At 43.6% G+C, this 26,469-nt stretch overlaps 1 protein-coding gene across 1 annotated transcript in view; it reads right to left on the bottom strand.

Annotated features, from left to right (window-relative positions):
• Positions 1 to 26,469, bottom strand: part of LOC138482856 (sodium/iodide cotransporter-like) — a 570,535-nt gene that overhangs the window by 257,341 nt on the left and 286,725 nt on the right. The window contains exon 9 of the mRNA XM_069613845.1: positions 1,615 to 1,727. Coding sequence (XP_069469946.1) covers positions 1,615 to 1,727 — 113 coding nt within the window. The remainder of the gene's footprint in view (positions 1 to 1,614; positions 1,728 to 26,469) is intronic.

Raw genomic sequence — 26,469 nt, 5'->3', positions numbered from 1 at the left:
TGCTGCTTCCGAATTCCCTATAGTTCACTTTTATCCAAACCTCTGTTCATTTTATTTACTAAGGTATCAAGCAAGATCTGCTGGGAAGTCATACTAAATATTGTGGATGCAGGCCCGTATCTGGGCACTTTGGCACCTGATTCTTCCTGCCTTCTGTATCTACTTATTTAGTTTGCCTAAGAAGTTGCTCTAGGGGCTGCGGGTTTGTGGGCAGGGTTGCTTGTTGATCGTTGTTGAGGCACCAACCTCTGCAAAGGAGGTCTTTGATGCAGCCCTCTCGTAAGAGGACTACACATTCCTGCCTCATTAAAATCTTCTAGTGAGGGGTGTTTGCCCTGGTGGCCATTTGTTGCCCTCTTTTTGCAATGATCGGGCGGTTCCATACTTGGACTTCTGCTTGCAGATAGTTGGTGGGGTATTCTTGGATATGATCTTTGCTGGTTTGCTCTTTGTGATCATCTATCGCAAGGAAAAGAGTTGCAGTTGTTTTCTGTTTCTGCTGTGGGGAATGCTGGACCCCTGCCTTGCTCGGTCCCTCCTTGGTTCTGCTCTCGTTGGGAGTTGGCGTAGAGTTGCTTTCTTCCCTGGCCATTGGCTGGGACTTCTTTTATTCTCTGGCAGTCCCTGTGGTTGGCTGGTTCTGGCTGAGCTCCTCAACTTCCCTGAAGTAAGCCTGTTGACTGGTCTGGTTATGTGCCTGTTTGTAGGCCTGGCTCATTCCCATTCATATGTTGATCTCTGTGAGGGATGTCCTTCGCATACACGCTATTTATATTTTTGGAGGGTGTTGCTGATGCTCCCCAAGGATGGCTATTGCACCCACAGTGCAGATGGGAGGTCATTCCTATTTGCGTCTAATTGAGGGCTAGTCTGATCTTTGGAGCTTGGGTATTTTTCATCGAGTAAGTACTGGGAGAAGGAAGAGAGGATGTGGAGTTAATGCTGTGATTACTTACTGGTATTTTCATTATGCCTTGTCCTACTCTTCCTCATCATAGTACTGACAACCCGCCTATTCCTCCCCGGTGGTAAGATCGCCCTGGTCCTTTTGGGTACAGTGAGGAGGATTATGGGACTGGCCAGGACCATAAGAAAAAAAATAAGAATTTGAGTGAGGGTTCTGTCAGAAGGCGCATGGCCTTCATAGAGTATGTACTGTGATGAGGAAAGTATATCTAGGCATAATAAAGATTAGCGGTTAAGTAATCAGAGAATTATAGTTCGATCACAGCACCTAGTGAAAAGAGTGGGACAAAACAATGCATAGCACTCAGTGAAGAGTTATGAGTTTATGATATCCTCTGCTGGACATGACATTAATGCAGAACTTTTGGAATAATATTGATCAATTGTGGATTGGGAATCAAGGGATAATTTCTGTCTGACCATTGATGGTGTCCCTCACACTGCTGTACAATGATCAGCATTAGCGATGATTCGGCCAGCAGTGTCATTGTATACCATATGCAACCTCGCTGCCTTGAAGGGTTTATGGCTGGTGATGACTATGAAACAACATCATCACTTTTGTTCTCCTCATCTCTAATGCCATTCTCACCCCATACATTTACCCTTGCACACCACAACTCTTCCCCCCCTCAGCAAGATACTCACAAAGGCCTTTGGAGATGAGGGTGATTTTCTTCTGCGACAGAGAAGGCATGCTGGGCTTGATCAAGTCTTCCACGGTCACTGCTGCCATCGCATTGATACTTGTGGAGACCGTGCTAGTGTGAGAGCAAGAAGTGGCAGAGAGCTGTTAAGCATATGCTCTGGTGGTAGAGTTTCAACAAGCAACATTAGGTTTTACAAGACGGAGGCATGCCAGATACAGTTATGCAATGCAAACATTATGCAATGCAGATGCTGCATAGTGTGCTTCTGACATTTATCAGATATTGCACGCCTCTCCAACTGCTTTCATGTATTAACCCCTGTTATGATAACATCTGTATGCATCATAAAATGGTGTCTTCAAAACACCCTTTAACATATACATGCATCATAAATATAAATGCTTCATTGTTTTCTACTCTCCTTTACAGTGGAAGGGCCCACCTGGCAGTCACTTGCCGTCACATGTTCAGTAAAGGTAAATGACTCAATCACCAGCTTTGTATTATAGATCTGCAGGTTCTAGTCTGAAACCTTGCCATCCAAAAATGTGGGATCCTCTCCTGAGCAATTTGTGTTCCCCTGTGTAAGGGCCGGGCCTGGGCATTAGCAGTCTGTGCCCTTGCCAGGGGCCCCTGTGTTGATGGGGATTCCCGCGGCACCAGCTGACACGTACATGACAATAGATTGGGCCTCATTACAAGTGAGGCGGAATGGGTTAAAGGGCTCCGCTAATGGTGGCGGACCCGTTAACACCATTCCGCTTCATTACGAGGTCCCCTCGCGGGACCGGGTAAGGACACCTGGAAAAAACCAGGCGTCGTTACCGGGTCCTGCAAGGGGAAGAGGGAGCTACAACGGGCCGGTCGTAATCAGCCCGTTGTTAGCTCCCTCTCCCATTCCATTGAGCCATATGGGGGCTCAGATGGGAATGGGGAAGGTCTGGGCTCGGGTTCCCAGAGGGAGGAATTACCGGGCCCTCCAAACTCAGAATGGCCCGGTAATTCCCCATTCTGGGAACCCGGTAAAGGAGCCCGGTTTGGCGGAAGCCATGGATGCCTCATTTCCAATATTTAAGGGAGAGTGTGCAAGTGATTGCTTGGGTGAAATGGTTAATTCAGTTTTTTTGGGGGCCACTTTCGCTGCATTAGAGACATGGCTTATGGTCTGTTGTTTGCATAATTTATTTAATAGTTCTGCTTGTACTGTCAATTTAGTGTCTAATGTGTCCTACAATTTTGTTAGAGACATTAAAGCAGTGTTCATCACCGACAAGGTTACCCCGACTAGCGGTGCAGGCTCTTTATTAAAGTTTCCTGGTCATCGGGGAGTAGTGTTAACAAAAGAAGCAAGAGAAGCAGCTTGACTAATCTGTGGGAGACGCAGACAAATTAAGGTGTGGGAGCGAGAGAGAGGTTTTGGGAGTTAAAATCTTGGGTATCCGGAAACAAAAATGAGTTCTTGGCCTCTTTGATCTTGAATTGGGGAGTTCATATCTCTTGTCGCAACTTCTGTTGTTGCTACTGGTTCAGTCTGTGCTTGAATCCTCGTCACAGTAATTTGAATAAGTTCTCTGGTACAGGCTTCACGGTGTCACTATGTGTTACATGCACTTGGGCGATAGCTGTGATACTAATGGAACGAGGTTGTCACTAGTTGTATTAATTATCGCTTTAGAAGCGAGAGTAAGATTGCCCTCCATTATTGAAATGGGGCAATTGGAGATGTCTGTTTTGTCTTTGTTCTCTGAAGGTAGAGCCGTAATAGCTAAGGCCTCTGACATCAAGGTGTCTGAGATCTCATCCAAGTCCATTAGCAGTTATTTATCCTGCGGTTGCAAGGGCCTTTTGGTCAGTTTCATAGTAGGATTCCACTTGCGCATTTTGTCAATAGTGCCAAAGTGTCTGATGTCTGAACTTAGGGAATTGGCTCTTTTGCGTTTTTTGATTCTTGGGGTCAATTATGTCATGAATAGCAGGCAGTTTTCTGCAATGTTATGGGAGGCTCTATTATGCTTAATGCGGTTAGTTGGCATTGCTGTTTTTAATGTATTTAAATGAGCCATTATTTGTTGACTGAGTTAACAGAGAGAAATTAGAATAGTTTGTAATGTCTTATATGGGTATCTAGGATTGCCCTCAGCAGTTTTCGTAAGGTAATTCCGTGCTTTTTAATTGATTATATTAGTTAGTTCCTTATAATCTACGGGATAAGAGAAACTAATAATGCCAGCCGGGACCTCAGTTGCTTTCTTATATTGGTCACCAGGTTGTTGAGGCTAAGCGATTTTTTTTGTATCAATCAAAGGAGAGAAGTATTATACTCATCAGCATTAGGTGTAAAAATCAATCTGTTGGGAATAGAGGCAATTAATGGTAAGAACAAGTGCCTCCCTCAGGCAGCGCTAAGGTAATTAGCTAATTAGTGGTAACATGCATTATACAGATAGAAAAGCAAGACAATATAACAGATTTGGCCCCAGTAACTAGCACCCGGCTCAAAGGCGAGGCCCACAGTCACCGGGTCTATGGATCTAGGTTATAGATTGGAGTCAATTATCAGTACCTGGCTCAAATACAGAGCCCGCAGTCACCAGGTCTGGTAATATAAGGTTAGTTAGTACTCGCTAGGTAGATCCGGTTCAAAAGGAAAATCTCGGCAGTCATCGGATCTGTAAGTATATATTTTGTATTGGTATACATTTTGAATTGAGTCATTTACCAATACCAGGCTCCAAGGCGATGCCCGCAGTCACTGAGTCTGATAATTAATAATTTAGAGCAATTAATTAAATGACACCCGGCTCAAGGGCAGTGTCCGCAGTCACTGAGTATGATAGTAACAGTTTTTGGAGTAGTTCATTGAATGATACCCGAGTGTGATAATGAAGGAATTTGGAGAAATTCAATAAGAAAACCCAGCTCAAAGGCAATACCCGGAGTCACTGTGTGTGATAATGAATGTTTTTAAGGCAAATCAGTAAACAGCAATCGACTCGAGTGGGCTGTCCACAGTCACTGACTCTGTGATTATACCTTTTACGGTTGCATTAATTGCAAGTATCTGGTTCTAACACTGAGCCTGCAGATTCCCTGTCTAAAGCTGGAGATATCTTGTTTGCTTAGCTATACAACCAACAGATTCGAAGCTTTCTGATAGTGTAACTCAGAAACGTCATTCAAATGGCAGCCTATGACAGTTGGGCTGAACATAATTTTAGGAGAAAAGTATTTAATAGTCACCAAAATCTGTGAGGGAAACACCGGAGCAACTCCGCTACCGCCCACCATACACAAAACACTTTTCTCTTCACTTTGCGCAGGCGCAAGTCTTTGTAGGTTGGTCTTGTGCTAGTGTTAATTTTCTTAAAGGGACCTAGCCCTTTGCTGGATTGTCAAAGTAGCTTCTAGTTAACATGACAGCCTCGTGGGGTAACAGGAGGACCAGAGGACAGGTATCAAGTTCCAGTAAGGGTAAACACACAAAACACTTTGCTCTTCACTTCGCGCAGGCGCACGTCTTTTTATAGGATGGTCTTGTGCTAGTGTTAATTGGCGTACGGCCCTTTGCTGGATCGTCAAAGTAGCTTCTAGTTAACACGGCAGCCCGGCGGGGTAACAGGACGAGCTGAGGATAGGTTGCAAATTCCAGTAGGGGTAAACACACAAAACACTTTGTTCTTCACTTCGCGCGCACTTCACGCAGGTGCAAGTCTTTGTAGGTCGGTCTTGTGCTAGTGTTAATTTTCTTAAAGGCACCTGGCCCTTTGCTGGCTTGTCAAAGTAGCTTCTAGTTAACACGGCAGCCTGGCAGGGTAACAGGAGGACCGGAGCATAGGTAGCAAGTTCCAGTAAGGGTAAACGCACAGAACACTTTGCTCTTCACTTCGCCATAATGCGTAACTATTGTTATTTTATTCTATGCTATTTGACACCAAAAAGCATTCATTATTTTAATCAGTTGTCGCATTTCCCTCCCATCATATATGAAGCATGCCATGGCCAACTAATGAAAAGCAACCAGGTTACCCTTGCAAATATTATTTCTTGTTGGGAGACTTTAGGTCATAACAGTATATTTACAAGCCACACAGGCCATTTTTTAGACCCGCACTGAATTACATTCTTGAATTTGTAGCTCCCCCATTCAAAATGCGGAAAAACAATACTACAAGCTTACTCTTTTTGCTTCACGTATTTCTCTATGGATTCATAGATTTGTCAGAGTGGTTTGGTATGATTTAAGTAATTTGCAAGTCATTTCGAGAAAACAGCATATCGTTGAATGTAAACATGGGGGTGAGGCGGAGGAAGGAGGAGATGGCAAGTGGGTTATGATAATTTTCCAAGCCCCAGGATGTGGGAAGGGTAAAAAGCAGTGTGAATCAGGAACATGCAGCAGGGAAATTGCATGTTGGGAACCAACATGGATGCCACTGAGCAGGACAAACTGGCGCGTGTGTTTGTCGTTGATCATTTTTATCATGCCTTTTAGTGTTTTGATGTAGCATTCTGTGGAGTAGCCATTCTTAGCTTGTTAAGTTTGCTGTGGCATTCCCGGTACTTTGTACCCCAGGAGTGGTCAAAGTCCTTGGCCATTATCACTGAGATCCTTGCACTAACTGTAGGACAACCATCACAGACCAGTTATTGCTTAGGTGTTATACCGCTCTTTTTGCAGCAACAGCGCAGAGTCCAGAAGCGAGGATGTGTGGTCAAGATACAAAATGAACCATTGTAAATGCATATAGATACACGTGACAGTGGGTTGCTGCGTTCTTGTTTTTTTGTTTGTTTGTTTTATTTGCTTATATAGCGCACAGAACCCAAAGGTACATGGCTACAAAAAACGTATCACATTACAGTGCAATGAAATGCATAATAGTAGATACATATTTTACAAGTATATACATGGTGATAGGATATACAAAATATACAGATTCATAATGCGTACATAATATAGCATAAGGTGCGAGCGTCAGCTAGCCAAGGCTGCCGGTGATCATGTCAGTCATGGGCTATATGCGGGGTCAAGAAGGTCGCTAGGTCTAGATTAGTCACGGTAGAGGATGTGTACTTCAGTTCAAGAATGAGAATAGCCAGGATTTTGTTTTATTCCTAAATGAAAGGAACACAGGGTCAGTTCTTAAGGCCAGTGGGAGCTTGTTCCAGGTCTTAGCCGCGGGCACCAGGAAACTGGAGCCACCCGATTTGTTGAGCTTGAATTTCGGAATGTCAAGACAATGGGCATAGTTGATTCTAGTAAGTCTAGTGGACTCTTTTCTGGAGAATATATTTATCAGATACTTGGGTGCCGAGTTGTTGAGGCACTTGTGAGTAATTATGAGCGTTTGAAAGTTGATCCTGTCTTGGATGGGGAGCCAGTTGACATTACAACGGGTTTGTGCGATGTGATTAGAGCGGGGAATGTTGAGGACTGCTCTGAGCGCATTGTTTTAAACTTTAAACTTTGATGTGATTGCCATCAATAATGAAGGAGGGGTATTTGGGACCTAGTTTGTTGAGTCTTAGTTTGGAGCCAATGAGAAGGATCTCGAATTTGTCGTCGTTGAGTCAAAGGCTGTGATTGGCCATCATCACCTGTATTTTACAGTAGATATTGTTTAGTAATGTGGAGTCAGATTGGTAGTCGCCTGATAGGGTGATGAGTATTTGCGTATCATCTGCATAATTTGTGTATGATATGCATAGCTCATTTAGATGGTCAAACAGGAGCTTGGTGAATATATTGTATAAAGCGGGGGAGACACATGATCCTTGTGGGACTCTGTATGTGAGGGGGAGGGATCTGCAGAGGCAGAGGGGAAAAGACCCTCATGGATCTGTCCGCTAAGAAAGAATGGACCCAAACCGCCGCTTTGCTAGAGAAGGAGGCAGCTGTGATGAGGTGGTTTTTTAGGATACTATGGTCGACTAAATCGAACACTGCCAATAAATCTAGTAGGAGTAGTAAGGCAGGTTTACCAATGTCTCTTGCCTCGTCCATTTGGATTTTCAGATCCAAGATGGCTGTTTCTGTCCCATGTCTTGGTCTGAAGCCTGATTGTCTGAGGCCTAAGAGTTTATTAGTCTCGATGTGATTCTGAATCTGGACATAGCCAGCCTTGTCTAAGAATTTTAGGAGGAAGGGCACAGTGGTGATTGGCCTGAAATTAGTTGGTATATTAGGGTCAAGGTTTGGCTTTTTAATGAGGGACATGACCCATGCATCTTTATGTTTTTTGGTATTGTACATGCAAAAGAAGCGTGTATGAAGGAGGAGATAAAAGGGGCAAATACTTTGGATCCTTCTTTTATGATGGAGGCTGGGCATGTGTCTACTTGGCACCTGGATGGCTTAGGCTTTTGATGATGAATTCAACCTCTGATGGAGTGACAGGGGTGATTTCGAAGACTTTGTTTTGAGTGGCGGGTGTGGCTGATTGGGGGCACGGATTAGTCGGTTTAACGTTAGGATTACTGGTTAGTAGCTGACAAGCTGGCTTCATTAGCTTCAATTTTAGGATGAGGTAGTGTAATTTTGTTAAGTAAAGCCTTCTGGATGTTGGTACACCAGAATGCATCTTTCTTGCAAGAATCAGGAGGGGTGATAGGAGATTCCAATTCTTTGAGAATTGTAAAGAGCTCCTTGGTGCTAGATTTGGCATTAGAGATTCTGGTGTTGTAGTTCTCCTTTTTTGTCTAAAAAATGGCTGATTTGTAGGTATTAGAGGCATCTTTAAATGTATCCTTGTTTTGTATGGATGTTTTTTTTCCAAGACGCCTCTGCGTCTCTTTTAGCTTTTCGTAATGTTTTCAACTCGATAGTAAACCATTTGTTTAGGTGGGCTAATGGTTTGGTTTTTCTTAGTTTAAGCAGGGCTAGTTGGTCCAAGGCCTTCAGGAGGTTCTGATGATATAGATCTACCCTTGTAGACAGATCTAGGTCTGGGGGCAACTGTTGCTGTATAATGGGTCGAGTTAATGGGAGAATACTTTCTATGGAGATAAGGCAGTTGTTCCTAGTTAAAGCTGGTGGGGCTTGGAAATCCTTAGGTGATGGTTGTTTGGAGTCTGAAATTTCAAAGGTAATGACATTATGGTCTGACCATGCGCAAGGTGAATTGGTAAGGATTTTAGTGCTGCAGTTGAAATCTGCAACCCAATCTAGGATTCTGCTTGCAGTGTGTAGGTTCCGAAATTCTCAATGAGAAGCCTAATTTTGAAATATTATTTTGGATGGCTAGTGCGTTGGTGTCTAGGTTGTCATGTAGGCCGAGATTAAAGTCGCCTAGGAGTAAGATTTGTGAGTTAGGTTTCATGCTTTGTTTGAGGAGGCTAGTTATGTCTTCCTTGAAGAAGGATAGTTGGCCAGGAGGCCTATATATGATATGGATAAGGAGAGTCCGCTCTGAAGAGAGCAGGAGTTTCACAGAGTGGAGTTCCCCAGAGGGGAAATAAGTACTGTCACTTTCTCTGATAGCTAGAGTAGTTCTTGCAATGATACCCTGCCTCCTCTCTTAGTAGTTCTGTATGATCTGATGATATTATACTCATCTGGAACTGCTAGCATAAGAGCAGGCCCTGCAGCTAGGTGGAGCCAGGTTTTGTAATCTCCAGGAAATCTAGATAGTTTGAAGTGATCAGGTCAGAGATGTCTAGAGCATGGGCAATTAGTGATCTCGCGTTAATAAGGGCCCCTTTAACGGTGGCAACTTATGGTTGTGATATGAGATCGAATGTATTGAGTGTTGGGGTTTGAGGTGAGGGTGGTGACATGGCTGGTAGGTGTTTAGCAGTAGCACTGGAGCTGTTGAGCAGTTGGTTCTTATGGTGAACACGTGGTTTTGTTACGGTGCGAGTGCCAAGTCTTAGGTTTCTGCAGAAGGTAGGGCAAGGTACATTCGGGCTGAGCAGTATGGTATGCATGGTAGGGTTGTGAGTCAGGGGAAAGGGACAGTTCAGCTTGTGGGACAGGCTACCTGGATTAAGTTGAGATGGTACTGTTGTGAATGTACAAAGGCTTGTTGAGACTGAGGTCGAGGTCAGGTGTAATTCCTTGGAGAAGTGACATCAAAGCTCGAGTCATTTATATAAGACCGTTTAAGAAGTTGAATACAACTATTCTTCACTGGTAAGTCTCCCTTGTATATGAGAAGCTACTTCTATGGTTGTTGGTCCAGCAGAGGAATGAAGCCTCTTGCATGTTGGGTATTAGTGTTGTTTCCAATTCCTGCCACTGAGTTTGTTGGTTTGTATCTTTATTTATTTATAAAGTGCACCTAACCCAAGGGTATCTGGGTGCATGACATATTACAGGGTTAATTAGAGTTTTACACAAAAACAGAGTATATACAGTGAAGAACGCATACATATGAGTGATTTACCAAAAGATTTACCAATACAAATACTTGAATAATGCAGACAGTGTGATAATCGTTTTCAACAATCAGTAAAGGTCGGGCAAGGTGCTGGTGGGCATTGTCTTTTTATCGATCCAAGGAGAAAAAGCCACATTTTGGATTCTTTCCTCTTTCCTAAGTGTGAATGGGCTGATCTTAAGGTTGCGGGCATGGAATTCGACAGTTCGGCTGCCATGACTGGGAAGCTACTGCCCCCTGCTTTCTTCAGTTTGAAGTTTGCTACATTGATGCGGTTAGCATGAAGTGTTCTGATGGGATTTTCAGAGGTATGTTTGGTGAATTTGACCAGGTATTTTGGGACCAGGTTAGACAGGCATTTAAAGGTCAGGTTTAGGGATTTAAATTTGATTCTGTCCTTAATGGCCAGCCATTTAGTAGAACGCCTGGAATTGGAGATATGCTGCATTCTAGGGATGCTTAGTGCCGTTCTGAGGGCGTTGTTTTGTAGAGTTTGCATTTTGCTGACGTTATGTATACTTAGATCCTAGGTAAAGTGCATTACAATAGTCTAATTTAGACAAGATAAGAGCTCTGGCTAAAGTAATGCAGCTGTCAGTGGATAGAAATGGTTTACATGCGTTGATGAGTTTGCATGTATAGCTGGTGACTGAAGCAGTTGCATTGACTTGTTTGTTCAAGTTCAATGCTGAATCCAGGTAAAATACTCGTGTTTTTACCTCTTTAGAGACATTGATGTTTAGGCTGTCGTTGTTGAATGTCTTAAATTGGTTGCTGAGTTTGTTGAATCTGGCTGATGCTCTGATGAGCAAGAGCTCAGTCTTGTCATCATTGAGACAAAGGCCATGTGTGGCCATCCAGGCTTAAATGACAAGGTAGGTTTTATTAATCTGTGCCACCTCTGGCGATAGGAATGAGAATCTGGGTGTCATGTGCATAATTAGTGTAGGAGACACCCAGATTGTCGAGGTCGTCAAACAGAGGCTTTGTAAAAATATTGTACATAATAGGTGAGACGCAGGAGCCCTGAGGTACTCCACAGGTTACAGGTACAGGGTCAGCTGATGCGGTAAATGAGAAGACTCTCATGGAACGGTTGTCTAAGAAAGATTGGGCCCAGGCAGTGGCTTCCTTGAAGAAATGGGCAGCTAAAGTAAGATGATTACAGAAGACTTTGTGATCTACTAAATCAAATGCGGCGGACAGATCTAAAAGAAGGAGGATGGCTAGTTCCCCTTTGTCCTTCAGCGCATCCATTTGGTTTTTCAGGTCAATAAGTGCTGTTTCAGTTCCGTGTCTCGGTCTGAAACCAGATTGACAGAGTTATTGGTTTCCAGATAAGACTGAATCTGGAGATAAGCTGCATTGTCTAATATGTTTAGTAAAAAAGGGAACATTGTGATCGGTCTGTAATTAGTGGGAATGCTGGGGTCTAGGTTTGGTTTCTTTAAGAGAGGGAGAACCCAAGCCTCTTTCAGATTAGTGGCAACTGTACTTGTGTTGAAAGAGGAGTTAATTAGCCTTGTAATGAAAGGGGCTAGTTCTCTAGATACCTCTTTGATAGTGGCTGCTGTACAGGAGTCTCCTAGGCACCTGGATAGTTTGAGTGAGACTATGATAATTTCCACTTCTGGGATAATGACAGGGACGAATTGGAATTGATTATTTTGTTGAATAGGAGAGTGTAAGGCTACTTGAATCTTAGGGTCTTTAGTTGAGAGGGTAGCTTTTTTGATTGCGATTTTCTTTTCTTGTAGCATAGAGAGTTTGTTACACAAGGCATCTTGGATGTTAGTGCACCAAGTTTTATTTTGCATGCAGGTATCGGAAGGGGTGGCAGTAGATGCCAATTATCTTAGTATAGTAAAACGTTCCCTTGTGCTAGAGTTGGTTTTGGAGATTTCTTCGTTGAAAGTGTTTCTTTTTGTTTGGAGGATTTCTGATTGTTATCTCGTTGATATTCTAGAGAGTGCTTCCTTATTCTAAGATGTTGGGTTATTTTTCCAGAGTGTTTCTGCCTGCCTTTTTTCGTTCCATGTAGCTTTGAGACTGGAAGTAAACCAAGAGTTGAGATGGGCTTGTGGTTTCCCTTTACGTAGTTTTAGAGGGGCTGTTTTGTTAATGGCCTGATTAAGTGTAGAGTTGTAGAGCTCAACTAGTGCTACTGGGTCTGTACTAAGATCTGAGTTGTTGGTGATGGGGTGAAGAAATGGTAGTAGGTTGTTTACAGTTATACTACATTTATTTCTAGTTAGGGCAGTGGGGCCATTTGTGGGCTAGAGTTTGTTTATGTTTATGTTAATTAGGTTTATATAGCGCTTTAATCCAAAGCGCTTTACAATATAACAACAAGGTACACTAATGAAAGAAGCATATTTACAATTATGATACAAACCAGTGAGACAATATTTAGAACAATTTACTTAGATGGAGGAGAGGGAAGGGTGAGGACAAAGGGAGAGGAGGTAGTCAAGGGAGGGAGGAACAATATTTCAAATATATGATACAAATCCAAGTGGTTGTGAGAAGGAAGGGGAAGGGAGGGTAGAAAGGGGACAGGAGGGGGCCAGGGAAGCTGTAGAGGAGAGTTGGTAGGGAAGGAAAGTCGCGGGGGAGTGGAGAAGAAGGGCTTTCAAGGAGGTGCGGAAGGAGGTGGATAGAGAGAGGTAGGGAGTTCCAATGTAGAGGGGCCAAGAGCTGAAAGGAACGGTAGTGTGAGGAGGCACATGGGGATGGGGGTACAGTGAGTAAGAAGAAGTCAGCCGAGCGGAGAGAACGGGGTGGAGTGTGAAAGGAGAGGAGAGAAGAGAGATAGGGGGGAGCAAGGTCATGGAGAGCTTTGAAAACCAGACAGAGGAATTTAAATTTAAGTTGGTAGAGGAAGGGAAACCAGCCAAGGTGAGAGAGTGAGGACGAAATAGAGTCCCAAGGACCGAGGAGGCAAAGAGTACAGATAAAGGAGTGGTAGATGGATTGAGGAGGGAGGTTCAGATAAGAGACAGGGAGTCCAAAGAGGAGAGAAGAGCAGTAGAAGAGACGGGAGAAGATGAGGGAGGAGATTAAGAGTTTAGAAGCATGGAAGGTGAGGGAGGAGCTTGTTTGAGGATGATCTTGAAGAGTAAAGGAGATAGGATGGTGATCGGTCCATGCATGTGGTTCGATGGACGTTATAGTAGTCATGCAATTAAGGTCAGCCAACCAATCTAGTGTGCAACCTTTTGTATGGGTAGGCATGTTAATCCTGAGGGGGAGGCCTGCCTCTGAAATAGTGTTAGCCAAGGTAGTAGCAATTGCATCATTAGGATCATTTAGACCCAGGTTAAAATCTCCAAGTATTGTAATTTGTAAACCATTTTTCGTTTTGGTGGTGTTAAGGATTTCAATCAGGCGACACACACCGTGGTCTCAGCATGGGATGTAGCGCTCAATTGAAATGCCTTTCTCTTTATTTTATCCAAATTCAATTTGAGATGGTACGCATCTCGTATAACACCCACTTTTTCAAATACCTCGAGTCACAATGGACCATGAACCAGGCCGGTTGGTGAAAATACAATATCTACTTATTTTTAAATTTCAAAAGAAATCATACAATTTTTAATATAGGGCAGCAATCACCAATGCGGTGATAGCTACAATGAAAATGGAAGCAATGCACTTGGTTAACCTTCTCCTAGAACATATACAAAGCACACGTGAATAGGAGCACTTTTGGGATTAGGATAGATAGCACCCAAGTTAAGGTTTCCCCCTGCAATGTTCCCTCAACCCACAAATAATGATTTAATAAAAACGGGTGAAATACTCAGATTTGGAGTGCGGTTTTTGGGCTGGAGGAAAGATATATATCACAGGGACAAGACAAATGTAAAAAGAGGTTACTAGCTAAAAAACTGGACGAGATATGCAAGATAGAAAAAGGCTTGATTCGAGTAAAATTTAGCTGTGAAATAGGAAAGAAAATCAGTTGAGGCAAGAACAGGTTTACTTTAAACTAGACTATTCAGACTACACCACCAAAGAGGGACACAGTAAGACCCATGGTAGATTCGCGACTTCAACCTTATCACCCCAGCGTCCAACCCTAAGCGGAAACCAGTCTGATCACTCCAAATATGACTAAGGGCTTAGGATTTATACAAAACAAAATTTATAAAGAGTTGGCGCAAGCACTTTAGAAAGTCAAGGACAGGCACACAGATAATTCTAAGAGTTACAACAAGTTACCAGAGTATAAATATGACTGCTTAGAGAGTGGGATAAGGACATGTGTTTCTGTGGGGTGGGGATTATACTCACAGTCCACTTTTTAGTTTTTGGGATTTTTGTATTGTCAACAGGTTCTGATCTCAAGGGCTCGGGTCACCAGGTAGCGGACTCTCCTGGCAAAAGACAGCTGGGCAAGGTCTGGTCACCGGACACTATGTACAGCTGGATGGTAGAATTGCAGCAGGCATGTAATTAGTGGGCTGCAAGCCAGTCTGATTTCAGGATGCAAAAGGTACCACCGCTTTCCCCTTTTTGTTAATGGGATATTAGTGGGTTTTTTCTGGATCAATGGCCTTGCTGGAGTAGGAATCAGCTATGCTTGGGTTCTGCAGTGGGCTCTGGAGTAGGGTCAGCAAGGCTTTGGCCTTGTAGGGAAAATCTGGAATCAGCAAGATGAATGGAGAGCAGGAACACCGGTGCAGGAAATTCGAGAGAGTCTGTCTAGATTCCTGTCATGGACTCTTATTTATAATGTATAGTGACATCATAGAAGTATATGGCTGGGCAGGCTTAGCTAAACACGCCTCTAAACCACTGGATTGGTCAGGGGTACTAGTCCCTGCCTCGCTCTCAGCTGGTTGAATTTCAAGGGCAGGATGCCAGATTTATGGTGTGAGTTTTATAATGTTTAGAACCTCCCACAGTTACTTTAGATAAAACCCAATTTTGCCACAAATGGTACATTTATACAATTGAAGTCTCTTAGCAAATTACATAAACAGGTTTTACTTTACGCAGACCATTCCAGTCCAACTCAGCCATCTGTGAGACATTGTTTTGCCCTTTTACCAGTTTTTTCACACTTTTCAGTGGGAATTATATTACTTAAAATTCTATAACTTTATCCATGGGTGTGGATTATCATTAGGTATATAAGTATTAAAATTTGCAATTGTATCATGGATACTTTCCTTATAAAACCCAATTACCTGCCATTTCTATTCCCAAGGTGTCAGGGGAAGCTACAATGTCTTAAATTAAAGTCCACAAAATCACATTTAAAATGCTAAATGTTCACATTTTTTCAAAGTCCTGTGGCAAAGATGAGAGTCATTTTTATTAATAACATAGTCCTTGGAGGCAAATGTCAGTATTGTTCTCCATGTATGGGCATGCCTTTCCAAGGCTACCCCCTCACCCAAGGGTTGTCACAGAGATTTCCTTTGAAGGTTCTGGAGGAAGTCATGAATAGGTGTGATATTTCCCTTCCCACTTTGGTGTCCTAGAAGTTCCATTGTCAGAGGGCTTAGCCACGACCAAAGTCTGGCCCAAGTAGCAATTATCACTTGTGGGCCCTTATCTACTGTGAGGGGCCTTTTGTTTCTGCTATCCTCTAAGCAGAATCCTGTTTTTGGGGTGACATCCCCCCATGCAGCCACTGCAGTTTGATTTAATTTTTTTAAAAGTTTTTGGTCTGAATTGGAAGAAAACCTGCTGTACGGAACCAACTCATACATGTATTTTCACATCACAATCCCCTTTCACAGTGCTAGGCAGGGAGAACTTTTTGTTCAACATAGTACCTTCCAACAAGCATTTTCTTCTTTAGTTTGCAAAGGCCCATTTTGACACATGTGGTGAAAGCGGGCATATTCTTTTCAAATTTCGTTTTTGCATCTGCCTTTCCAATATGGTTCTGTAGCTGTCAGCCAGCTTGTTTAACATAACAGTCTGTACCAAGAAAAGGTCTCCATGAAATTGACATGTGCACAGAAAGCTCTGATTTTCTTTTCAAACAGTGATTTTTGACATTTTGTAGCACAATTTAAGCGTTTCCCGTGTAGCTGAAGGAAAACCTTTGTTGATTTTCTCATATTTGTCTGGCACAGCGTGTCATTCAGGAATAAGGCTCTTTTATGATGGAGCACAATGTGAATGTGGCTGGGCGCGACAGGGTCTTTTTGATAAAAGCAGTTTGTTGAAAACAGGCAAAAATAGCATCAGAGCGGCATCATTTCAGAGGTGGGTAATAATAATAGGGCGGACCCTCTTTTTGATGGGGGCTTGACTCAGGAGGGTAAACGGTATAGAGAGAAAGGGGGGGAGAGTCAAAAGCTGCCCTGACCAAAGGCGTGACATGGGGTCACCATATTTTGCAGTGGAGCTAGGTAAATAATAACTCAAAGAGGACAAAGAACAAAAACCGAAGATTGTGGAGAGTAACAAAAAAGGGGGGGGTTTGTTTATTTTACATTAACAAAGAACAAAAACAGTTTAACACACTGCGCCACGGCGCTGGGAAATGAAAAATAGCATTACTAGACACATAGTAATCGACAATACTTGTGGATTAGTAAGCATAGTGATTAACATTGTAAGTTTTTTGTATTGTTTGAAGTTACAATACATTGACACGGTTTAACATTATTTTAACCAAGTATTGTTAAAAGTGGCAATACATTTAACATTGTCTGCCATCGTCGACACACAATGTTTGTGTTTCTGGTCCGGTATTTAATTGCTGGTGGCAGTGGCTGTTTAGGTTGGGACAGCGCTGCTGAGATGTTACTGGACGGTCATCAGGACAAGTGGTTAAAGTCAGGTCGATGTTGAAACGTGGGTGTCCACCTAAGGAACATAGGGGACTGTGTTAGTTCTAGGAATGGTGTCAAGCAAATTTTTAAAAAACTGCAAAATGGCGACCTACCATGAGCGAGCGATTTTTCGCCTGGTCGTAGAAAGATGTGTTCCAGTCACTGATTTGTCTGAGTTGGCAGTCTGCAAGCGTCAGAGGCCAAGCGCTAAATGAATCAGAATATTGAAAAGTTTTTTAGAAACGGCAGCTAGGGGCCGTGGTGGCATGTCAGTGACATTATTTAATACTGATGCCTAGGTAAAGTGCTAAATGCCGCTAGGTGTTTCCGTATAATGGCCGTGGAAGGGTGAAATGTATCGGCCAAGTGAAGGTGATTTGTGAAACAAAGAGGTCTTTAAGTGCAACAATCGCGAGTAAATTAAAAAGGAACCAGGACGAAAAAAGGAAACCGACGTGACTGGAGATCACACGCTAGTAGAGCACGGGTTGATTACTGAAAGTATAGATTCACGGGATCGAAAAACTTACCGGATAATTGCAAGAGCGGGTGGACAGGGACAGCTACTCCGGTCACCGTCAGGAGTGCTGTGTTAGTGTGGTGGTGACTGCGCATGTGCTAGTCAAGTACAAGTGTATTGATTCGAGTGCGCATGTCACGAAAGAAGAACATGAGGCACGCGTGTGTTACAGGGGAGTAGTGTCCTGGAGCGTGTATGCGGCTTAGTACGCATGTCATGCAGTGGAAAAGGTGTATAGTGTCGCATCCCGCGGACCGGAAGAAGGGAAAATCAAGAAGGGCTACTATATTGAGGCTGTCATGTGGGGCAAATTGGTCTATTGTTGTAGGCTAATTTGGTCCAATGTCTCGGTTTCGTCGGTTTCGTCGAGGTTAATTTAAATACAAGGTTGGTAACATACAGATAAACAGCCAAGTCCACATTGCTTTAGAAAAAGGCCCACAGTGGTGCACAGTTAACGGGGAAACACATATTGTTTTGAAAAACGGCAAAACATGTTAAAAACAAATGTGGCTATTTTTTCATCTATGCATTACATTTTCGGATGCAAGAAAATGATGGAGCTTTATTTGCAACTCAAACAAAAGACCAACCCTCAAGGAGTGGGAGAAAATGAAAGGACAAGGGAATTAATGGATGATGTAGTTAGATGGATCGTTATTACTACAACATGTTAAAGAAGGTGATGTTATCTATTGAAGAACAGATTCCATTCAATTGAAATGTTTAAACCATGGCGGACAGAATCAAGGAGGTGTATTACGCAGGGCTAGGTCTCTGTCGCCTCCTCGGAAGGGGTTTTTCACTGTTTGCAGGATTGCCCAGAAGATGTCGTTTTGGGTATGGTTTTTCGATTTAAAATGTGCGACCAGTGGTTTGTCATCAACCTGGTTCCGCACACATGAACGATGCTCACAGATACGTTGACGTATTTCTCTCTTGCACTTGCCTACATAGATCAGGTCGCAGGGGCATTTTATAATGTAAATGGACCACTTTGTTCTGCAATTGGTGAATGAGTTGAAAATCCAAGGATTCCCTTTGAGAGTGATTTCTTTTAGATTTGCTGTCAATGAGCAGACAGAGCAAGACCCGCATTTGAAGTGTCCTTTTACCGTGGGTAAATTCCACAGAGTTGTTTGTTGGTTAGATGTTTCGATTTCTGTGTACGTATGTACAAGGAGGTCTTTAAGCTTACGGCTTCTTTTGAAGGCGAAGCAGGGTTTTTCAGGGTTGAAAGAATCAGTCTGTAGTTTATCCCAATGTTTTAGGATCACTTTCCTAATGTTGTTGCTCAAAGGTGTAAAAGTGGTTACACAGGTCATCTTGGTTGTGGACTGATCTCTTCTCTTTGATGTTAGGCAAGATTCGCGGTTGGTATTTTTCACGCGTTAGCGGGCTTGACGAATTAGATGTTTCGGGTATCCTCTTTCTTTTAGGCGAATTGCTAGTTCTTTACTTTTTGACTCATATTCACTTTGGGTGGTACAGTTTCTCCTTATCCTTAAAAATTGGCCATATGGAAGATTCATTTTTAGTCCAGATGGGTGAAAGCTAGAATATTCTAGAAGGGTATTTTTGGATGTAGGTTTATGGTAGAGTGTCGTGGCTAGAGAGTTTCCTTCGGATTTGTAGATGTCTAAATCGAGAAAGGGTATAGTAGTTTTGATGTGATTGATGGTGAATTGTATGCATCTGTTCTGTGAATTGAGCAATTGTAAGAAGGGAAGGAGGTCTTCTTCTGTCCCTTTCCATACCATGAAAACATTGTCAATGTACCTAAACCAACTGCCGATAGATGGTTTAAATGGGTTAGCATTGTTATAGATGAAATCTTTCTCAAAAGCGTCCATAAAGAGATTTGCTACATCTGGGGCAAACGTGGCCCCCATACTTTTTCCATGACATTGTTGGTAGAAGGTCTGTCTGTAGATGAAATAGTTTTCCATAAGCGCTAATCGGGTACATTCTAAAGGAAATGCTGTTGGGGGTTCCAGTATCGTCCTTGCATCCAAATAAGTTTTCAGAACTTCTAGACATTCCAGCTGTGGTATGCTTGTGTAGAGAGATTCTACGTCAAGTGTAACTAGTAGGTTATTTGGTTCTGTTTGTATAGTGTCCAATATCTTGATCATAGCTGTGGTGTCTTGTATATAGGATGGCATCTTGCTGATGAAAGGTCTCAGGAAATGGTCTATATAGATAGATAAAGGTTCCAGTACTGAACTTATACCAGCCACGATAGGTCTTCCTGGTGGATTGGTTTGGTTTTTATGGATTTTGGGGAGTAGATGGAATGCAGGGATGGTGGGATGTTGGTTTACTAGAAAAGCCTTCTCGTCTGCATCTATCCAACCCTCCTCGTGTGCATGAATCATGAGACTTGTGATTTCTGATAGGATCCTGGATGTCGGGTTAATGGGTAGCTGTTTATAGAATCTTGTATTGGAGAGTTGTCGAGTGACTTCTTCGTCATATAAGGTATGACTCCAGAGGACTATGCCACCTCCCTTATCTGCAGGCTTAATGAGGAAAGAAAGTCTGGTTGCTTTCTAAAGTTTGTAGTGCAAGGCGTTGTGCTGCTGACAAATTGTTTTTGAAGCGTATGTTCTTATTGAAGGTTTTATGGAGTTCCAAAATTATCCGATTTTCAAAGGCTAAAATCTCCGGACAAACCATGGAGGCAAGGGGAGTGAAAGTTGAAGGTGGTTTTAAGCATGTGGTTGTTGGGGGTTCTTTCTCTGGGCTGTCTCTGAAAAGATATTGAAGGCGGATCGTGCGAAAAAACTTTCGTAGTTCAACTTCAGTTGTGAAGAGATTGGCTTTGGCAGTTGGTACAAAACTCAGACCTTTTGTTAGGACTTCGATTTCGTTGGTAGACAAAATGTGGTCACTAAGATTTAAAATGGGGATCACCATGTCTGTTGTGGTGGAAACCATTGTCGTGTTCTCATCGAGTGTAGGCCTTGGTAGCGAGGTCTGCCTCGTTGTCCTCTCCCTTGAAAACTTGATGCCTGTTGAGGGTTCGCTTGTCCACCAGTTGTTGAGTCAGAGTCACTACTGTTAGAACTATTGGAAAAGGTCACATATGTCTTTCTTTGTTGTCTTCGGGGATTCTGTCTTGATGCATTGGTGTTAAGTTGGTTATAGAACCCGGGTACCAGGTAAGGGTATGTCCTCTCTTCCTTGTAGTTTTTTATGTCTATTTGCAGTTTCCACAGTTTTTTATCGATGGTGAATTTCTGGAATTTTTTGATTTCTTCTTCAATTTTTGTCATGATCTCTGCTTCCAAAAGGTCAGGGTTTTCCCAACTCCCTTGGAAGCAGATCCATAACCCAGGTTCCGAGTGCCAACCAGTCCCAATTGGGACCTTTTGGACCCAGTCCTGGTGCCAGTGGCACCAGGCTCATAAATATGCCCAGTCCCAGCACTGGAAGCGCCGGGCTCATAATGCTTGGGTGGACTTACCTGCAGCAGACCATGCTGCTTACTTGCCTGCCAGTTGAGCCTCTGATCCTCTTCTGTTTGGAACTACTTTTCCTGTTGGGTGGGGCAGGAGCCACTCCCTAGATTCAGAACACTGGAACTCTTCTGGAAAGCAGGAACTCTTTTCTTAGCTAGGCGTGGCTGTGGAAGGAGATACCTAAGCACTACAGGAGGCTATTTAAACCACACCCGATGGATGAATCTTGCTTTGCGTTATTCTGCATCCTCTGCAGCAGAACGCTCATCGTGTCTTCTGCATCTGATCCTGGGCCTAAGGAAAAAGGCTTACCATCCTGAATCCAGTCTTCAGCAACACCTATAAAGACAAGAAAGAACAGGTTAGCATTACGGTCTTCAGTGACAGCTCTTCACTTACCTGGTCCATCGGCTGTCACCAACGCCTCGCGCTGCATTCCGGCATCTGAAAGACAAAGGCTTACCTACTCTTCGTGCGCTCCGGAGGTCTTCACACTGCATTCCGGCATCTGAAAGACAAAAGCTTACCAACTCTTCGCACGCTCCGGAGGCCTTCGGCGCTGCATCCCGCATCTGAAAGACAAAACAAGGTGCGTTTAAATCATTGGGGAACTTTAATACTCACGTGCCATTACTCCTTTCCACATCTAACCCAGTGGGTATTCCGGCACCCTGTAGCCGCTCCGAACTTGTACCTGCAAAATAAAAAGACAGTTAGAGCGCATCGTGAAGCAGGCAACAAGCGCTTACTTACGTGCTTCCAGGCGCTTCTATTCATCACACGGGCTCCATCTTCAACTCACTTCAGCCCGTCATCCGCCATCGCCGGAACCCTGCAAAACAAGAGACATCATTACTAAAGACTTTAAAGACATTAGAATTACTTGAAACTTACCGTTCGTGCAGTAAACGACGGACAGCAGTCCTCTGAAGTCAAGAGGCCTGCTCCCCTTATCCAGTGAAGAAACTGGTTACAGCACCCTGCCCCGAGGCAGATGGAGAGCACGGCGTTCACTTACCTAAGGTGAGAGCGTTAACCTTTGGGGTTCTACAGGAGAAGAGAAAGGGAAGAAGAGAGAGACATTCAATAACCCAGTTCCTTAATCCCATATTTTCTATCTGCAGACATCTTACCCTTCGAGTCAGACATACAGTGCACAGAGGTCCAGCCCAAAGAGCCAGCCGCGTGTTACACATCACCTTTGAAGATACGGTATACGCCCAGTCAAGACCGGCGCCTCTACGGGAATCAGGTGAGCGTTACAATTTTATCAAGTTGAATCTTTATGTCTGGAATCACAGAGTCTTTTTTGATTTTGTCTTCTAAGGCTGAAAGTTCTTCGTTTTGTGCCTTTGTTTCTTCTTCGCTGTCTTGATGACTAGAATTATCCAATCGCGTGAACATTTGTTCCCAACACCACTAAATTGTTTCATGAAGCGTGGGTTGTCTAAAAAAACGCGGGGTATGTTCTTGACCTGTAGGCCTTCTGGGATGACACCAGTTTTTAGATATTCAAGCATTAATTGGCCGTGAGACTCTGTACGGATACGTTTTTTCTTTTTTTGTAGCAGGATGTCCAAGTCGTTAAGTGCCGGATCTTTGACCGGGGCGACTGGTGTTGTAGTTACACCTAGAAGTGATGGAGTTTCTAAAAGGTTTTTGTATAAATCGTCGGAGAAACTCACTATGTTAAAGTTCTCCATTTAATGTCTTTACAAATTCATGTTGCCCAACAACCAGGGGGTTGTCCGAAGGGAGGTAATAATAATAGGGCGGACCCTCTTTTTTGATGGGGGCTTGACTCAGGAGGGTAAACGGTATAGAGAGAAAGGGGGGGAGAGTCAAAAGCTACCCTGACCAAAGGCGTGACATGGGGTCACCATATTTTGCAGTGGAGCTAGGTAAATACTAACTCAAAGAGGACAAAGAACAAAAACCCAAGATTGTGGAGAGTAACAAAAAAAGGGGGGTTTTGTTTATTTTACATTAACAAAGAACAAAAACAGTTTAACACACTGCGCCACGGTGCTGGGAAACGAAAAATAGCATTACTAGACACATAGTAATCGACAATACTTGTGGATTAGTAAGCATAGTGATTAACAGTGTAAGTTTTTTGTATTGTTTCAAGTTACAATACATTGACATGGTTTAACATTATTTTTCCTATGTATTGTTAAAAGTGGCAATACATTTGACATTGTCTGGCATCGTCGACACACGATGTTTGTGTTTCTGGTCCGGTATTTAATTGCTGGTGGCAGTGGCTGTTTAGGTTGGGACAGCGCTGCTGAGATGTTACCGGACGGTCATCAGGACAAGTGGTTAAAGTCAGGTCGATGTTGAAACATGGGTGTCCACCTAAGGAACATAGGGGACTGTGTTAGTTCTAGGAATGGTGTCAAGCAAATTTTTTAAAAACTGCAAAATGGCGACCTACCATGAGCGAACGATTTTTCGCCTGGTCGTAGAGAGATGTGTTCCAGTCACTGATTTGTCTGGGTTGGCAGTCTGCAAGCGTCAGAGGCCAAGCGCTAAATGAATCAGAATATTTAAAAGTTTTTTAGAAACGGCAGCTAGGGGCCGTGGTGGCATGTCAGCGACATTATTTAATACTGATGCCGAGGTGAAGTGCTAAATGCCGCTGAAAATCGGATAATTTTGGAACTCCATAAAACCTTCAATAAGAACATATCATTCAAAAACAATTTGTCAGCAGCACAACGCCTTGCACTACAAACTTTAGAAAGCAACCAGACTTTCCTCATTAGGACCCCAGACCCCCGGCTCTGGCCTGGCCGCGTCATGGGCGTGACTTAGCATCAGGCTTTGAAATGAGGTAGGGACCACCCACTAGTCACAGCCAGATATGGATCTCCTTACCAACAAACCATTTTGGTTTCGGAAAATTCTTGGACATTTCACCAACACCATAAGGTCCTCTTTCCCAATGTAATCGATATCCGTTGGGGGAAAGTTCTCAGGGTCCTCAATGTGTTGATAAACTTTACCAATAATCGGATCCCCTTTTTGTGCCATGATTAACTCAGCATCGGGGGTCTTCTTACTCCATTGTGCAGTTGAGAGTTCATTGTGAGCATTTGTCTGGGACCTAGTGATAGCAGTGTTCTGGATTTCCCCCCAACAGGGACTACATCTCAAGAAAATCCCCCTGGATGGCTCCGGTTTTAGCCAACTGATCAGCTAGGTCGTTCCCAGCTTTGGCAGCTCTATTCTGGAATGACCCTTAATATTTTTCCAATATATGATCATCCCACTAGAGGTGACCAGATCATCAATATTTTAGATTAGCTTGCCATGTTTAAGCTGTTTGTTGTTAGCACATAGCATGCCTCTGGTTTTCCAATTAACCAAGTGCTCCACGAACCCATTCCGGCATAATCTGAATCAGTGATTATGACCAGTTTGTGGAGTCGGTGTTGGACGGCAGTGAGGATGGCCTGGTGAACTTCCATCAACTTTTCCACCTGTACCCAGTGGAGAGTTGCAGGGCATCATTCACCCAGGCATTCCCAACGCTGGCCACCAGTTCCTTTAGGAGCACCCGTCAACATGAACTGTGGGCATTGCCTCGCATTTGTCTTCTTCATAGACTTTGTGCTGGGAATTCAGGTACGCCTCCATGTTGTCCTTGGTTTTAAGACTTTCGTCCTCGAGACAGTTTTCTCTGGCACAATCATGCAAGTCAGCCAGACCTTGCGCGAGGGGGACTCTTCTTGTTTTGGCCATATCTGACCTCCACAGGAAAGCCGTGCATTGACAGAATCCAGGAAGTAATTACTCACATTTCCGGGCCAGATTCTGTCACTTTGGAGGTATTGCAAATGCTGGTGTGGAGTCTCCATTATGATGTGTTCCCCCTGGATGGACGGGCAGTAATTTTTCAATGCCCACACCGTTGCCAGGAGTGCCTTCTCACAATCGTTGAATTTTTCCTCCACAGAGGATAAAGTCTTGCTTGCATAGGAGATGGCTTTATTGACCTTGCCATGCTTTTGATATAATACTGCATTCAAGCATGTATTTGAAAACCCTGTCTCCAAGAAGAACTCCTCGTTTTTGACAGGGTAAGCTAGACAAGGTACTTGTGAGAGGCTTCTTTTGTGTTGTTTTACTTGCTTGGCTTGTTCTGGACCCCACTCCCACTTGACCCCCCCTTCAACAGATGGATCAGGGGTCTTGTGACCTCTGCCTAATCCTCAATTAACATCCTACTATAATTAGTCAGTCCAAGGAGGCTTCTTAGCTCACACAGAGTTGTGGGGTCTTTTAGTTTTAGGAGTGCTTCCACTTTCTTTTCCTGGGAACAGAGCCCCTCAGGAGTTATCTAATGCCCCAAGAAGTTGACACGGGTTCCTCACCACTGTGCCTTCTGGAAGGATAGGTTTGCTCCGGCAACCCTCAACTGTGTCAGAACATAACGGATTTCCGTTATGTGTTCCTGCACAGTTGATCTTTTTATCAGAACATCATCCACATAGGCCAGGTTACCCCTTTCACTCAAGTTGGACTTGGCCTTATGTAGGAAGATGTTGAATTAATTGCCGGACATGATGTACCCGAAGGGAGTCCTGGTCCATGTGTAATGCTGCCCCCCAAAGGTAAAGCCCAGCTTGTATTGGTCCTCTCTACTGACAGGCACGATCCAGTACCCATTGGTCAGGTCAATGGCAGTGTATACCTTTGACCCCTGGATCTGGGCCAGCCCCTGGACAATGTAGGGGAGAGGTCATCAGGACATGTGGACCCGTTTATTCAGGTCCGCACAGAGTCTCCACTGGCCATTCGGTTTTAAAATCCCCAGCACCGTATTATTAAAGGTGCTGTGGACTGGACAGATTATCCCACGGGACTCAAGGTTTTTGATGATTTCCGTCAGAGACTCCATGGATGCTAGAGGCAAGCGGTATTACTTCACAAACACTGGAGTCATTCCAGGGTCTGTGGGAATTGTTGTAGTGTGGATTTCGGTGCGACCACAGTCATACGAGTCCACCGCATAGAGATCTTGAAAATCTAAGAACACTTGTTTCAACATTTGCTTTCTCTCTGGAGTCTCACAGGCATCAGCTCGGTTGACTCGCTCTTCAACCATTTGCCTGAAGCCTGGAAAGACTTCTGGTTTTGCTATCTCAGTGGCCTCCTCCAGCTGGGTGGAGAGGTCCCTGGTTAGAGTATTGACCTGGACAGAGGGTTTTAGGTAGGAGAGGCTGTCATTGTGGACCTGGAAGATCATTCATCCTGCCTGATGTCACAGGTCACCACTTCCTCACCGTAAGGGCAGGGAGAGTACACCAGGAAATTCCCCCGTTGCCGGGTGAAGATCCTGTCTGGTGGTAGGTCATTGTATTTTGTATTTGTATTTATTTGTTTATATAGCGCTTTACACCAAAACGCTGCACAATTAACAACTTGATACATAAAACAATATAACGGTAGAAGCAAATTACAATTATGAATCAGTCCAACAAAACAGTAAGAAGAGCAATTATACTGAGGGGAATAGGGAGAGAGGTGCAGTAGGACTGTGAGGGAGAGGGAGGGGTGAGGAGGAGGAGGTTTTGTCAATATCATTGTCAAAACAGTCATTGGGGATTGGTCCTATAAGTTCATTACCTAGATCCATGGAAAAATGTTGGTCATCAACTGCCATTCCAATAATGGTGC

The sequence above is a fragment of the Ambystoma mexicanum genome, chromosome 1p (genome assembly GCF_040938575.1).
Source record: "Ambystoma mexicanum isolate Mex_15411 chromosome 1p, UKY_AmexF1_1, whole genome shotgun sequence".
NCBI lineage: Eukaryota > Metazoa > Chordata > Amphibia > Caudata > Ambystomatidae > Ambystoma > Ambystoma mexicanum.
This window is presented reverse-complemented; position numbering and strand designations above follow the sequence as displayed.